At 38.0% G+C, this 17,347-nt stretch overlaps 1 protein-coding gene across 2 annotated transcripts; it reads left to right on the top strand.

Moving 5' to 3' along the window:
• The first annotated feature begins 11,970 nt into the window (after positions 1-11,970).
• On the top strand, positions 11,971-17,139 carry LOC104601569 (bZIP transcription factor RISBZ4-like). Of its 2 annotated transcripts, none has more exons than XM_010264949.3 (6): positions 11,971-12,366; positions 15,311-15,431; positions 15,707-15,881; positions 15,972-16,047; positions 16,163-16,288; positions 16,475-17,139. In XM_010264949.3, the coding sequence occupies exons 1-6, from the start codon at positions 12,052-12,054 to the stop codon at positions 16,802-16,804; spliced, it is 1,143 nt and encodes a 380-aa protein (XP_010263251.1). In that variant the 5' UTR covers positions 11,971-12,051; the 3' UTR covers positions 16,805-17,139. The 2 variants fall into 2 exon arrangements, with proteins under 2 accessions (XP_010263251.1, XP_010263250.1); XM_010264948.3 differs by having other exon boundaries at positions 11,994-12,366; positions 15,671-15,881.
• The last annotated feature ends 208 nt before the right edge of the window (positions 17,140-17,347 follow it).

Genomic DNA, 17,347 nt, shown 5'->3' with positions numbered 1-17,347 from the left:
CTTGATCAACTAAGCTTCCAAGAAAAATTAATTTCCAATTACAACGAAAGTATCCTACAATTGGTAATGATGTAGTACATATTTTTATAGAAAATCATTTTTTAATAATTAAATAACAAAAAATTAAACCTCATGTGAAAATTTTTAAGGTTCAAAGAGAGACAATCATGCCTCCCTCCCATTTGACATTCGACACAGTCCTTCCATATCTATTTTGGAGGAGGCAAGCAGGCATAACCAGAGGTCAGGCTACAAAACAGTGCATCAAATCCTACATTTTACTTTTTTTGCTAGGTGTTTTCTGTAACTTTTATATAATTGCCTCATAATTGGTTAAGTAATATGTTTCTTTCCTTGCTAACTTTCCCCACCCCTCTATCTGCATGCAGTTAGGAAGATTTTAATGGGTTTGAATCCTTTGATGGTTCTTACTCAAAATGTTTTTGTATTTCAATTCCTAAATTTTCTCTCATTTCCAAAGAGAATATGTCTGCTTAAAAAATACTTTGAATCACTTCCCAAAAATTAAATATGAAGTTTGTTTTCTATAGACATATAAAATTAAATACTGAGTCAATTCCCAAAACTTAAATATGATTGCCATTAACCCCTTCGAAGCAGGGGCTCCCGCTAGTTAGATTATTAATAGGAATGGAAAGGAATGGTTCTATTGTCTCTTCTAATGACTCCCATACTTCTTCACCATTGCTTTCTATTGGTCATCATATGGAAATTCATACCAAACATGGTATCTTCAGACATTGATAGGTGATGAATCTTATGGAACCCAAGCATCCTGTTGAATACTCATTGACTCAACCTACTTTCCAAATGCAAACTATAAAGGACCCAAATTGGTGTCGTGCAAGAGAAAAAAACTATAATGCTCCCATGGAAAATGGAACTTGGACTCTCATTCCACCACCTTCTATAGAAAATGTTGTTGGTTTTTGTTGGACCACACCAGAATCACACAACCAACCTCCATGATTCTTGCGATAAGCCTTTGTATTTGCGATAAGTCTTTTGTACCAGAATAGAAAATATACATTATAGTATTTGTATTTATCTAAAACTCCTGTATCTCTACATATAAATATCAGATCATTCATGAATAAAGATATTGTATTCTCTTCAATCTAAATGTATCATTTCATGGTATTAAAGCCATCAACTTATTCGATCGGTGATAACCCCTGTTCGTGTTGCAATGGTCTCTGATTTCTCAACTATAGCAACCTCAATAGCCCAATCTTCAACTCCATCATTGTCGGTGTTCTCTAGAAACAGTCTTACAAATCTGGTCTCGGTTAAAATGGATGGTAAAAATTATATCCCCTGGAAATTCTACATTCTTCCTATTTTGAATGGAGCGAAACTTACTGGGTTCGCTAATGGCATTCACAAGTGCCCACCTCAGTTGCTGGAAAATTGCACCGAGGAAAATCTTACATACTCCTCGTGGGTTCAACAGGATCAACTTTTGATGGGGTGGCTTCTATCATCCCTAACTGAGAATGTTATTGCCCAACTTGTCGATTGCAAGTCCTCTCGTGAAGTCTGGACCACCCTCAAATCTCTTTATGCCTCTTGCTCCAAGGTTCGTATTAGCGAAGTTCGGAATGAACTGCTTCTTATCAAGAAAAACGGCTGCTCCATGCTAGATTACTTACAGAAAGTCAAGACTCTCTCTGACAACCTTGTTGTTGCCGGAGAACTCTTGACTAACTCAGAACTCTCTCACTATACACTCAATGGTCTAGGTGCTGAATACGACACCTTTGTCACTTCAGTAACCACTCGGTCGGAGGAGCTATAATTTGATGACTTGCAAGTTTTGTTACTGAATCAAGAACTCAGAATGGAAGCTCATTCTCAGTCTTCTGTGTTGTTTCCCTCGGCTAACACTACCAGTAGAACTCACAAGTATAAGAGCCATTTTCCCTCTTCCTAGTTGGATAACTCTACTTTTGACAGGGATCATCCATCTCAACAAAAAAACCATCGAAGTATGCATTAAACCCCTATCAGATCTATGGTGGTCGGAATCACTCGGCATTCTGGTGCAAAAATTGGTTCAATCAATCCTTCAAACCCAAAAGTCGCAAACCTACCACTAACAACTCCACTTCAACAACCTACATTGCATTTACTACTCCTACTTCAAACGATTGTAGGTATCCTGACTCAGAAGCCACCAACCATCTTATAGTTGATCTTGGAAAGCTCCAACTACATTCAGAGTATCATGGTCCTGACCAAGTCACCACAAGTAACAGCCAAGGTCTGCATATTTCACATACTGGTACATCTATTTTTCATGGGAAATCTTGACCTCTCATCTTACGTAACATATTGCATGTTCCCCATATTCATAAGAATCTTCTCTCGGTAGAACAATTTACTCATGACAACAATGCTTTATTTGAATTTCACCCTTCCTATTGTGTTGTCAAGGATCGCACCATAGGGGAGATTCTCTTTCGAGGGGAAAGTAGAGACGACTTATATGTGTTTGATGCTTCAGATTGTCACTTGCAAACTAGTTCCTCTCCAGTTGCTTTAGTTCCTGAAATAAAGTCCCTTGATATTTGGCACCATAGGCTTGGTCATCCCTTCTTCAAGTTGTCAAGGACGTGCTCCAGATTTCCAATATTTCTATCACTAATAATTCCTCTTCGCGTTGCACTGCCTGTCCTCTTGGAAAGAGCCATCGGTTAACGCTTCCCACCAACCTCCATTCTTATTCATCTCCTTTTGAATTAATAGTTTCTGATGTATGGGGGCCTTCCCCGGTTCCGTTTGCTCATGGTTTATGTTACTACATAGAATTTATTGATTACTACAGTCGTTATGTATGGATCTTCCCCATAATGAATAAATCTGAAGCATTTTCTATCTTCATCAAATTCCAGAAATTTGTTGCTAATTTCTTTGGCTCTCACATCAAATACTTCTAGTCTGATGGCGGTGGTGAATATCGTACATTCACTCCTTATCTTGAACAGCAAGGCATTGTACATTGCTTCTCGTGTTCGCACACACAATCTCAGAATGGTGTTGCCGAGTGCAAACACCGTCACATAGTTGAGACCAGACTCACATTATTGGCTCACTCTCATGTACCTAAATGCTATTGGTTTGATGCCTTCTTCTTTGTAGTGCATCTCATTAACCGGATGCTCACCGATGTACTGGGTGGTGTTTCTCCATATGAACAACTATTCTCCAAGAAACCTGATTATCACTTCCTGCGAGTATATGGCTGCCTCTGCTTTCCTTACTTGTAACCTTACATGTCCAACAAGATGGAGTACAGATTTCTTCCCTGTGTATTTATTGGTTACGGCCCCAACCACAAGGGCTATCAGTGCCTCGACTCGGCTTCAAGACGTATATACACTGTTGTTCATGTTCTTTATCATGAGATGAAATTTCCCTTTTCTCACCAGTCTACAATACCTACACATCACTCTTCTCTGACCCAGCCTATTGGCTTACCACCTATTATTGTTCCTTACATTCCTGCTCCCACCTCTGTTGTTGCTCCCACCATTGCATCTAATGACTCTTCTGGATCCTCAGACTGCCCTTTGTCATCTCCATCCATGAGTTCTCTGTCTTTATCAACTCCTCCTCCACCTGTAACTGCTCATGTCTCTACTCATCCCATCTGCACTTGAGCCAAAGACGACATCTTCAAACCTCGCAAACCTCTCTCTCTTGTTGCCACATGCCACCCAATTCCAACTTCCGTCTTTAAACCTACATGCTTCTCCCAAGCAAACAAAGATCCACAATGGTGTGCTGCCATGGTTGAGGAGTACAATGTGTTTCTTCGCAATGGCACATGGGAGCTGGTATCTCCCCCTTCACACTGCAATGTCATTGGCTATAAGTAGGTCTTTCGCCTCAAACGCAAACCAGATGGTATCATTGATTGATACAAAGCTTGTCTCATTGTTAAGGGCTTTCATCAAAGGGAAGGTTTTGACTTCACTAAGACATTCAGCCCAGTTGTCAAGCCCTCCACTATTCGGCTTCTTCTCACTCTTGTAGTATCTCTCTCCTGGCCCTTGCGTCAAATTGATATACAAAATGCTTTCTTGCATGGCGACCTCTGTGAAGAAGTATGCATGTCCCAGCCACCTGAATTTGTTGATGACTCTCGACTTTCTCATGTCTGTCGCCTAAGAAAGTCCCTCTACGGGCTAAAACAGGCCCCTCATGCCTGGTACTCCAAGCTTAGCTCCTTCCTTCTGGATTATGGGTTTACAGCCAACAAAGTGGACTCCTCTCTCTTCATCTTGCGAAGTGACACTCACTGCCTGTACATTCTTGTATATGTTGACGATATCATCCTCACTGGATCCACACATTCTGCTATTACTGATCTCATATCAGCTATGGAATCTCACTTTGCAGTCAAAGATCTTGGCTCTCTCTCCTTCTTTTTAGGTATCGAAGTCATTCAAACACCTAATGGTTTGTTTCTCAATCAACGTTGCTATGCCCAAGATCTCCTTGAGCGCACTGTTGGTGACCCATTCTTAGATGTTCCACTTTATTGTAGTACTGCTGGTGCACTACAATACCTCCTTCTCACTCGACCAGACTTTGCCTTTGTTTTAAATAAAGCTTGCCAATACTTGCAATCCCCTACTTTCGCTCACTGGTCCTTTGTTAAGCACATCTTGCGTTATCTTAAGTCCACCGTTGAGTTTGGCCTTTGTATTACACCCTCTTCCATCACCTCCATGCACATCTTCTCTGACTCTGATTGGGCAGGATGTCCTGATTATCGTTGCTCGCAAGGTAGTTATTGCATCTTTCTTGGCAACAATCTCCACTCTTGGTCATCTCGCAAATACGCTACTGTCTCACGCTCCAGCACTGAAGCAAAGTATCGCAGTCTTGCTCTCGCAACTTCCGAAGCTCTCTGGATTAACTCTCTCTTCCGTGAGCTTGGCTTCTCTCTTTCATGCTCTCCCACACTGCGGTACGATAACATTGGAGCCACTTACCTCAGTGCCAATCCCGTTTTTCATGCTAGGACTAAGCATATCGAAATCGACTTCCACTTTGTTTGAGAGCAAGTTGCCAAAGGTACACTTCGTGCTCAATACATCTCCACTCATGACCAAGTGGTTGACATCTTCACCAAGCCATTAAGCAGACCCTGTTTCTAGCAGCTCTGAAACAAGCTATGCATTGCCTCACCCCATGCATCACTTGAGGGGGGGTGTCGGACCACACCAAAATCACACAACCAACCTCCATGATTCTTGCAATAAGCCTTCCTGCGATAAGCCTCTGTATTTGCGATAAGCCTTTTGTACTCATATTGTTTATCTTTATCTCCTCTTCTATGTATCAATAGAATAGCAGATATTCATTCCAGTATTTGTATTTATCTAAAACTCCTGTATCTCTACATGCAAATATCAGATCATTCATGAATAAAGATATTGTATTCTCTTCAATCTAAGTGTACCGTTTAAGTTTTAAATGGGGTTTTCATCTAAAATGAAAACCAAATGGTTCCATTGAAGGTTTTTAAAACCAACCCGGAAAATGAACCGGTCAGGGTCCGGTTCCCGGGTCGAATAGTTTGATCATTCAAACCGAATAGTTGGCCCATTCTGACAAAAAATAAAAAATGGTCAAAACCGTTCAAATGGTTAACCGCTTGAGTCAACAGTTTGCTAACCAATATCAACGGTTTTTGGGAAAAATCCAGTTTTGGAGAAAAACGGAATTGGTCACCTGATCAATTCCCAGTTTTCTGGTCCAACCATCCAATCCAGTCCAGTTTTAAAAACCATGATTCCGTTGAGAGATCCAATCCAATCCAATCTTGTGTCCAAGAGGTACAATGAGCGGATTAGACTCAAGAACAAAGAGGCATTTAGTACCATAATCAAACCAACTACTCTTCATGCGGTTCTCTCTAACTATTTCACATGGTTAGGATTTGAGGCAGCTTGACGTCCATAATGCATGGCTCTCTTGACAAAAATGTCTACAGTGATATCTTTATGGGCTAAAGTAAGCATCTTGTGCATGGTACCAAAATCTCACTTCATTCTTACACTTTACTGGCTTTCCTCTCTTCTCAGTCTTTGTCTCTTTGTTTTAATTTATGTTGATGACACTATCATAATAGGGCCTCAACCCACTATCATTTCCTTTTTGGTTTTGCAACTTGGGTCCACTTTTATAATTAAAGACCTTGGACCACTACACTATTTCTTAGGAGTTCAAGCCACTCGTAGAAAGTCTGGATTATTTCTCTCTTAGAGAAAATATATCTTGGATCTTCTAACTAAAGAAGGGTTAGAAGGTATTAAACTTGTTACAACTTTTATGGTTATTGGTATTTAGTTGTGACACGGGAATGGTGACCCCCTCACTGATTCCACACCATTTCATCAGCTTATAGGTGCCTTGCAGTTAATAAGGGGTCCCAGTTCATACACATACCCACCATTGCACACTACAATGTACCAATAGAAATGTGTGGTATCTAAAGCATACCATCATGTTTAGGGGTGAGCAAAAAAAATCGAAAAACCGAATCGATCGAAAAAATCAACTGAAATCAAAGAATCGAAAAATTGGTTAATCAAATTAGTCGGTTCAGTTTCAGTTCGGTGTTTTAGAAAAACTGAAGGTACCGGTTCGGTTTCGGTTAACTAATATAGAAAGCCAGTGGTTAACCAAACTAACCAATATACATATATTTCTATATATTTTATATATGTTTATGTATAGTATATATATATATATATTATTTTTTATATATTATAAATTAATAAATATGCATTATATATATAAATATATATTTATAATATATGATATATTATTTATTATTTAAAATATAATATTTTTATATATTTATAATTTTTATTATATATTATATTTTTATAATAAATATTATAAAAATTAAAAACCAAAAAAAATGACCAACCAAACCGACAATTAACCAAATTGGTCAACTGGTTACAACCGAAGCATGAGCACCCCTAATCATGTTTATATTTTGCTTACTCCCACATCAAACTTGTCACTTCATGCTTTTTCTAACGCCAATTGGGCTGGATTCCCTGATGATCGTCGGTTTCAAGGAAGGTATTGTATTTTCATAGGAAATAATCTTAAAGCAACTGATCATCTCAAAGCCCAGCATGAAGGAGTCAAGTATCGCAACCTTGCTTGTGCCACTTTGGAGTTTCTATTGGCTTTATTCTCTCCTTTAATTTGTGAACTTGGCTTTCTTCCCTTTGAGCCTCATATTTTGTGGTATGATAATTTACAGCCAACTCGGTCTCCCATGCTCATACCAAATACATCAAATTAACTAAACTTCTACTTTGTGCAAGAGCATGTTGACTACAAAGTGACACCACCTTGAATGCCCTCACAAATGGGTGCTTAGGCACTAGTGGGGATTCAAATGGCTCAAATGAACTTTGAGTTCGATTTGATAGAAAAAGAAAAAAAAAAAACAGTTCATTAGGCTGAATTTGAAAGGAGTACAAATTAATGCAAATATATAGTGTAAAACCTTATAATTTATATTATTTTGTATGTATTTATGCTGTATATGTTCGCATTTGTACTCCTTCCAAACTCAGCCTTATGTCCAAGTTTGATTCAAATCTGTTGGACATATGTTCTCACTGTGCTTATTAGAATTCGATCTTATAAGGAGTAATAAGAGTAAAAAAAACAACTTAACCTAACCCATTAAAGCTGCGCTTGGAAAAGGTGCAAATAAGTGTGAATGTAAATATGTAGAGTGTAAAACGGTCCATATAAATTGTAAAGTTTGGTTAGTTTTGTATTGACAAATTTACCTTCTTACCAAACAGATTTTTAGTTGTAATGGATGCAAACATGAATTCCAATAAAACATATGCATGTTTTTATCAAAAGCCCACTTGAATGCAAATTTACTTCTTTATTATGGATTTACTTTTACATTTTATTGTTAATGTAAATATGCATTGAAAAATGTGTTTTCTGTCATTTGTCAATACATAAATGTAATATTTTCAAACACAAGCAAAAGTGAACCAGAGTACAAATTTACCCTGAACCAAGATTTGCACTCCATTTGCATTGTTTTAAACACAGTCTAATCTCATTAATTCCTCAAAAATATACTATCATTATGTGAAGAAGGAATGTTAACTTTCCTATTTTGCCTTTAGTGTTCCTCCCAAGATTTCTTCATATATATTGGTTATGTTGTTATTGCATGGTTTTCTTTCGAGGGTTCCGGTCCTTCATTGAGTTTTTTTGGACATGATATCTTTAGTCAATCAATTGATCATGAGTTTTAATTTCTAGGGATACAATCGATCATTAACTATTGTTCAAGTCATCAAATGAAGAAGGAAAATAGCCTTACCTATGTTAGTGTAGCGTTGTTTTATTCCAAGGGTTCTTTGATCCTCTACTAAGGCCCTGTTTGGTTTGCAGGAATAGGAGTTTGGAATTGGAATTGGAATGGGCTATTCCGATTCCAACTGTTTAGTTGGGCAGAATCGGAATTCTATTTCCATTCCTGCTGGAATGACATTCCCTCGTTTAAGGAATGGCCATTCCCTGCCCCTCCCTTGGGTATGAAATCTTATTCCTGCTGATTTTAATTCTCATTTCCATTCCTGTCTAAACTAAACAGGTTATAGGATGGACTATTCAGTTTCCGATTCCAACTACGAATCAAACGGACCCTAAGTTTTTATGGACTTTGAGTTTTAATTTCTATGGTTGCAAATGGATTATCGACTGCTATAAGAGAAAAACAAAGTGGACTATACCTCATGATGTGAGATCTCAAAACTAATATGGAAATATAATTTAATAAGAAGTAAAATAGAAGCACAATCACAAAGAAGTTGGTGGAAGTTTGACACCTCAAAACCAAGAAGTCCAAGATAGAGTTAAAAACTTAAAATAGCTCCTACAAGATTACAACATTGCATGAAGAAGACGAAAATGTTAAATCTCTACAAGAAAATTGAAAATGTTCAAGAAGCAAGAACAAGAAGAAGGTTTAAGAATAATGGGATGAATCATGAATGCTAGCTAGTAACTCTATCTGATCTCTATGGCTTGAGCCTCCAAACTGTAGGTAATGAGTGCTGACCAATGGCGGTAGTAAGACTGTAGTTGACAACGAGAACAACTATTGGAGGGTCTTAGGTTTAAGTTTGTTGAACAAAGCTAAAGGCCTAAGTTCAAGTTCAACAATTAAGGCCCGTTTGGTTCATGGGAATAGGGGTCTGGAATTGGAATCAGAATGATGGGCCATCCCAATTTCCAACTGTTTGGTTGAGCAAAATCAGAATCCTATTTTCATTTCTAATGGAATGGCATTCCCTTGGAATTGAAATCTCATTCTATCCAATTCCAATTCTCAATTCGATTCATGTTTGAACAAAATAGGTATGGCAATTTTCTCCATTTTCAACGGGTATCCGACTTCCCCGACCCAATGAGGTTGGGAATGAGGATTGAGGTCCCCACCCCGCCTTGATCCCATTGGGCGAGGACCTTATTTATATTATTTATAATTTAAAATTTTTATTTATTTTAAGTAAATTTATTTTTCAAAATACACTGTTAACTAAAATAGTTCGAAGATTTGGGTCCTCACAGGGAACCTGTCCCCATTGGAGATCAGGGGTGGAGGATAACTTTTATCCCTGACGAGGAATAAAAACGGGAATGAAAATTAATTTTAGAATGAGATAGAGAATGAAGATGCAAATTAATTTTAGAATCGGGATCGGAAACAGGAAATATGACCTCCGCCCCCTGTTGCCATTCCTAGAACCAAACAGACTATTATTGTGAATTAAACGGACCCTTATTCTGTTCGATTGATCAAATCAATGGTTTTAGATGGACAGTTTTAGGGCCAACCTCATATAAAAGTTAAAACTAGTCATATACCTTTGGGCGCAAGAATGTGCAAGAGACTCTTACCTTGGGGGGCAAAACCTTTACATAAGCACTCAATGAATCGCCATGTTACCAGCTTGTAGGACACATGTCACCTCCTGTTGGGGGCATGGATTGAGTTATTCTCTGATGTGGCCCATGTATCCCTCCCTCTCTTGGTAGGGTGGAAAGTTCAAGCCGTCGCATCGGCTTGAGCATTCGTTGCTCACTACTTATCCATCCCTCGGTGTGGGCCCAAGCTTGTCGATCACACCCCTACTGCTCCGTAGGGGTGTCGATTGGACTGAATTTGGTCCAATCCAATTCAGTCTAATGTGAGTCCATTACAAATGGATCAGGTTCAATCTAATTCAATGAATAATTTGGATCGGTTCAATTTAATGTTTGAACTGTTTAATTTGTTCAAACTTATTTTAATTTAGAGTGGTTTTAACCAAAATTCGGTCCATTGACACCTATATTATTATCTTATATCAATGGACCATATGTTGATTAAATCCAACCAAATCCAATATAAATTTATTACGAACAGATCAAGTCCAGTACAGTCTAATAAATATTTTGAACTGGATTAATCCAGCCCACTATGCCTTTTTGGTCCGTCCAATCCGTTCAAATTGATTTTAGATTGGACCCCAAACTGGTCCATTGGCACCCTTACTTCTCGGCTTCAACACTTATTGGCTCCTCAACTAGTTTGAATGTCTTCTCCTTGACTTGGCCACATGTCAACTTATTATTGTGGCACTGATTATGAATACAACATGATAAGTTTTAGGGAAATTTATGGTTTATTCTCTCTAGAAATTATTTTTATTTATTTTTTAAATGTAGTCTCAAACCTTCACATATAATGGATTCCTCCATTTAGCACTATCCGTTGTATAAACTCATAATGTGGACTGAAATTTTTGAATTTCAATTCAAATATCTAATTATAACATAGATTGGATTTCAATTCGTAGAAATTCTATCCCTCCACTTACCATTTTCTGCGCGACACGTTGTCAGGGATGCGGGGTAAAATAGTATTTACGATGAATATTTTTCTAGTTAAACATTGAATTGAATGGGATAACGTGTCATGCCCATAACTCTCAAAGATCCCAATCTATTTTTTCTTAAACAGTCGAGGCTTTTTCTGTCCGTTTGGTTGATAGGTGAGTCCCTGCATATTGTTATTGACACGTATCAAGTAGGTAAAAGTACAAGTGATGTACACGTCATCTGCTTCGACTCTTTTTGACGACAAATTGACCGTAGATTCCATCAGTTCCTTCGTTATGGTAATAACTTGAGCCATTTTGGTAATTTAACTAGCCAAGCTAGAAAAGATAAAGCAGTCTCTCAAAAAGTCTGAAACTCAAGAGCGGAGAGAGGCCTACTTTTTTCGCGTCTTGAACCGAAGGCATCTGCTTTGTCGTTGGTGGGAGTCTAAATCAATCTCCATTATCCTACTGTTTGCAAAGATTAGCCCTGCTACTCCTGTTAATTACCAAAGTACCACTACTCCAGCCATCATACAGCACAATTAGCTACAACCATCAAATTTGGCTCAATATTTGAAGATTTAAAGATGTGATCCACATTTTCTTCAGGCCCTAGCAAACTGGCACTTGCACTCGGGTGCCTAGTTGTTATGCCACGTGTCATTATTGATGATGCATGATTACCATCCAGGGGGTCCCACTTATTGTCCTAGCTAAACTCTTTGTATGCAAAACACGTGTCTAAAACGTCGCATTCACTGTGACTCAATCTTTAAAGATTGGACCTACACGTCGTGCACATGATAATACTGTACAATGCCAAATACCGTGTAAACACCTCTGCAGCAGGAAGCTGACGTATGAAGAAAAAACACTACAAGAAAGGCAGGTATAGAGCGTAAATACACGGAGAGTTCAGTGGTATTATTGTGATTTTACCCAATAAAGCACGTTGGTTCATTTATGGTCAGCTTTTCTTTTGCGAATCCCTGTGCTTTTGCTTTTTCCGTTTTTCCTTGTAACTGCATTCATCTCTCTCTCTCTTGATCAATCGAATTCAATATATTTGAAGTTCTAGGTCGATCAAATGGCCATCGAGCACACAATGGATCAACAAACATTCGGCGGACTGGTCTTCTGCGACACAACTCGCCCACAGAATCTGAATTATTCCTCCGTCTTCGGCGGCAACATGAAGCGAAGCGCGTCGGAACTAAAGCTGGAGGAGCTCCTGGGGCGGATAATGGCGCCGGAGACCGGCGAGAACGAGAACTGGAGTAACATCCAGAGAGCGAGAAAATCTGGCGAAACCGACGGCTTCTCCGGAGCCCAGGTGCAAGACAATAGTTTCAACGACGTTTATGCTACCGCCGGCGATCTGGGGTTCGGATCCAGAGACCGGGTAAGTTAGTTAACTTAGTTATTTCAGTTATTCTTATTTCTTGAGCTATAATTTTCATGGATAAAATAAAACCGAAACTTCAACGTCGGTTGGGGTTGGACTCGTCGCTTTGAATTCTGCCATGCAAACACAAAGGAAGCAATTTCCAACTGACGTAGAATTGCTGTTCTGAGAGCATGAATTAGGAAATATTTAGTGTTTTGCGAGGTACCGAGCTAAACTATGTCCAAGCTCTGAAGTCTCAACGCTGGAATACTGCGATTGCAATTGACGGTGAATAGTTTTTTTTCTCTTTTTGGAATTTGTTCTGTTATGCTGAGATTTGGTAGTGAGTAGTCGTGGGTTGGGTCGGTGGAATGATCGATCAGTCTGACTATGATTGAGTAATGATGATGCAAACAGAAACTTTGTGCGTGGTTGTGTCAGCAGAAAACAGAGTTGGAATGCCTTGTGAGCTACGGAAGCAGTGGAGGTGGGACCTATAAGATATCCCAGTTGTGGACATGGGCCCGCTTTAGAAGCCCAACTTTTTTTGGGTTGGGCTGGGGGGAAATCCACTACCAGTTTAGGATCATGGGTACATGTAACCGGTAGGCCCAGTTTCACCATCATCTTTTTACAATAACAGCTAGAGCTTTGGTTTGGTCCCACGTAATCATGTGAATAGGATACTGGTAAAACTGTTCCAACACTCTTCCAACTTGATCACGTCGGAACTTGTTGGAACGTTTTTCTTTCTTTCTTATTAAATTTCTTTTCTTCTTTTTTTTTTTTAAAAAAAAAAGATCCGGACCCGATATGAGGATGAAACAGATATAATGGATAAATGAAATTGGATAGCGTGAAATTCAAATTTAATACATTAATGTTAGTATATGACTCAAATCTAAACATATCGGTCAGACATTGTATTATTATTCAAATGAATTAAAAATGATTTTGATATTGTATATTAAGCGTTAATAAAACGAATTAATAGATTAAAAAATGGTTAAAAATATTCTTATATTATGAGTTAAATGATTTGAAAATAACTGTTTCGAGGACTCAATTAATGGCTCAAGCTTTTTTTAGTTAAAATTCCTCTCCATAGAAGCACTATTTCAAGAATAAATTTTGAGTAAACATATATGCAACATTAATTAACACCAACTATATTAACAGAAACAAAGGTACATGCATATTCAAAAAATTATAAATGGATCGAATTCAGATTTCACATTGCTTCCCAAATGGATCAGCTTCAAATTTGTTTTTGGGTAAATGGATATATTTACAGCCCTATATCTCTATACCCGAGCTATCTATGATGCTAGAAAGGTATGATGCCGGAATAATTTTGACCAATCAGAAACCCTGTGACATTTGATAAATATTACCTGATTGGTTATAAACATTTTTAAATGTCATGTCTTTCAGGTATCATATTCGGATTCTTATTTTATGTTCAAAAATCATTGATTTAACTTGAGAATATGGTCAAAAAGAAAGGAAGAAAGAAAACACTCAGCAACGGTCAATAATAAATTTTGATTGTTTGGATTCCTCGGCTGATTATTTGGGAAACTTTCGGATGTCTGTGTTAGGGGCTGATGAACATGATTCTAAGAATCAATTTTATTTCTGTGATTCTAAGAAACCAGTCCAATAGCAAGGTTCCCAATAATAAAGTAAGCATTAGAGCTAGCTTTAAGATGAAGATCAAGCCATTTGGCCATTTGGGCAAGGCCAATATGAATCTAATTCAGTCAATATTCCATTTGTTTATGGTTTATAAGGAAAATTATGATTTGGGTTTCCTGTTTGAGAGGTTTTTAGCATTTTTCATGGTTCAAAGCTTAGGAAGCAATTTGCAATTTCTTTTAGATTCTCACTGCTCATCCTGGAAAATTTTGACTTGTGCTTGGAGAAGCACATACATCAAAGAAAAAGCAAATGAAAAAAAAAATTAGGGTGTATTTGGATAGGTTTCTAGAAAATAAAAGTTAGCTCCTTTATCTTGACTTTATGAACAATGGTAAAGTTCACTTTTCTTAAAGTCTTCACTTTTTTCTGCTATTGAAAGTAAAGAAGGAAAAAACAACTCAGATAAAAGCAAGAATTTTTCTTGTCATTCTTCTACTCTGAAAAGCAACTTTGGAGAATGCATCACACGTATCCTTCTAGTTTATTTGTCTGTTTGGTTTTAAAAGTTAAAGAACCTGTTTGCGAACATAAAACTTAGTAGTGAAGAAAACTTGTCTCTTTGGTCATAAAGGAAAAGGTTTGAACACCAAATTAAGACGACCAGTGTTGACCATCACCCCATCGATGACATTGGGTTGGTGGGCTTGGGTTACTCCAATTTCTTCTTCTTTTTTTTTTTTTCTAGAAGAATCCTTTCTTATTGGACCGGCTGGGATTAGACAACTAGGGTTGACCAACTTTAGCATTAATCTACACATATAGTGACAAAATTATACCAAAAAATCTTAGCTTTTAGACTTAAAATTGTTCATAAACATACATACATACATGCATAATTTAGTTTCGGTCTGGAATTGCCTGAGAGTTCAGGTTAACTAGGCCCAAGTTACACACCCACTGGCTTATGATCATCCATCGTTCCATGGATGTATGAACTGGATTGAGCTTTAGTTTGTTTTGAAGTTTGAACAGTTTAAAATCTTCAATTTTACCTCTTTGATGCAATGTCAAGCCTTCAAGCTTGTAAGATCCCAAAAAAAAAGAAGTATAGCTGAACTCAGATGGGAGGATTATCCATCCTCCCATGGATAAATTTACTGGCTCCACCTTCAATCTGTTCTGAACAGCCCAAATTCTTCAACTCTGATGCATTCTGAAAACTTCGATTCTTCATGAGAAGAGTGTTGAAATTGTATCTCAAAACAAAGGACTTGCTTCATTCTTTATGTAAACTCTTTGTCACCGTCTCTGAATGCAGGACACAGTTAATGACTTGATAAGTTATGGTGGATTAACAGAAAGCGGATTCCGGGCTCAAAATCTCACGCCAAAGCATTCAAACATTTCAGCCACCATGGATTCCCAGTCATCAGTATGCGGTAAGGAATTGATGATGTAATTAAACATCACTCTGTGTCTACAAAATACTTAATCTGATCTGAGACCATAAACATGTTTTAAAGGCTTTGTGCTCAGTAAGAGACATTGGCCATTGATGATACAAACATTTACTTGCATAATGACTTAGATTTTGGTTCTAATACTTGAACGAGAAGACCAAATCCTTGGCTGAGGACCCAATTGTTGTGGGTATGTTCGGGTTTTTACTTGTTTACAGGTGGTCCTGCATCTAGTTTAACATTTGGGTACACAGGAACTGCATCAGCTGGAAGCCCCGCTTCTGCAAATCAACCCAAAAGTGTAGATACCCAAGGACGGGGAGCAGCTAGTGGTTCTTCACAGGAGCAATCAGATGAGGATGACATCGAAATAGAAGCTGGGTCATGTGAACAAAGCAACAGCATCACTGACTCCAAACGCCTTAGGAGGTGCATTACAATATTGTTTATGAGTTAAAACTGATAGGTTTTGATTTATTATTACAGTTTTTCTCAATGAGGTTTCTGATTTGGTTTCAGGATAGTATCAAATAGATTGTCTGCTAGACGTTCGAGGGAGAAAAAGCAAGCACATTTGGCTCAACTTGAGTTGCAGGTCTTAATTAAACCTAACCTGTGATTATAGATTCAAAGGAAACTTTCATTAATTTACTTTTCTTCTTCTGTCTTCTTCTTCTGTGAGTCCATTTTCTTTTTCTCTACTGTACCAGGTTGATCAACTAAGAGGACAAAATGCAACTCTGTACAAGAAGTTCAACGATGCAAGTCAACAATTCAAGGAAGCTGCTACTGATAATCGGGTGCTCAAATCTGATATTGAAGCTTTGAGACTGAAGGTATGGAAAAACCATCGGAATGCAACAATTTTCTACATCATCTGTTACAGGAATCCACAATCCCATACATTTGGGGTTTCTCTCAGCCTCATTACAATTTGATTATTATGCTGTGGCTCCATTGCATTACTAATTTATGAACATTCTCTGAAGGAATCAAAACTGCATTTTTTTTTTAATTTACAGGTTAGATTGGCAGAAGATATTGTTACTCGAGGCTCACTAACTTGTAGTTTGAATTATCTCCTTCAAAGCCATTCCAATTCACCACAGTTACTTAATACCAACCAGTTATTTCGCGCGTCAGAGGTTTTAGCAAGCATGGATAACCAAGGTCAAGACACAGCTTACGGAGAGATAGCAGCGCTTGGATCGGGGAATGGTGATACTGATGGAAGCATCAAGAATAGACTGAACTGGAACCAACCACCATGCCAAAGGATGACAAGCTTGGAACATCTACAGAGCAAAATTGACAGTGACCATCTCAGCTGCATGGCTGAGTTTTGGCCATGAGAATCACATGTGATGTCCATCTATAGGTGCTCTGTCTGCTCATGAAGTTCCTAATACCTGCTTTTCTGGGTCTATTAGACTTTTGTTTAGCTTTTCTTCTTTACTTAATTATAGTTAACTATAAAGGACAGTAACTTGTTTGTCTAAAACATTTTAAAGTCTGTTTGTGTGGAGTGTAAATCTGAACCGGATACGAAATTTGCACCCAGTTCAGTTTTACATCCATTTGTTTGTAATTATGATTGCACTCCTCTTTGATACAGATTTTGTAATTTTTGTCTCTTTTGCACTCGTAGGAAAATGCAAATTTTACATGATGTGCAAAGTTTACATCACCTTTCTCCTACCTCTATTCTTTCATATAAAGTGGGACCATACCATCTTACTTCTAATTACATCACTAAACAAATAACCCTTCTATGGTTCTACCTACATTTTCTTTGGTATAAGGTGGGGACCACACTGATGCTGCTTGGTTCGACAAACAGGGAGAAAATTGAAAATTCGTTTGAAGATCATGGCGGAAATATCATCCATGATCAC

The sequence above is a fragment of the Nelumbo nucifera genome, chromosome 8, assembly GCF_055504915.1.
Source record: "Nelumbo nucifera cultivar China Antique chromosome 8, China Antique-T2T, whole genome shotgun sequence".
NCBI classification, from domain to species: Eukaryota; Viridiplantae; Streptophyta; class Magnoliopsida; order Proteales; family Nelumbonaceae; genus Nelumbo; species Nelumbo nucifera.
Note: the sequence above shows the minus strand (reverse complement) of the source record. Positions and strands in the feature narration are given on the sequence as shown.

What these genes read in the sequence shown, in the direction of transcription:
- LOC104601569 (XM_010264948.3), top strand. Translation starts at nt 12,052, where the DNA reads ATGGCCATCGAGCACACAATGGATCAACAAACATTCGGCGGACTGGTC. An exon ending in TTCCCAGTCATCAGTATGCG is followed by an intron (nt 15,432 to 15,670) that starts GTAAGGAATTGA and finishes ACTTGTTTACAG; the next exon opens with GTGGTCCTGCATCTAGTTTA. An exon ending in TGGCTCAACTTGAGTTGCAG is followed by an intron (nt 16,048 to 16,162) that starts GTCTTAATTAAA and finishes CTACTGTACCAG; the next exon opens with GTTGATCAACTAAGAGGACA.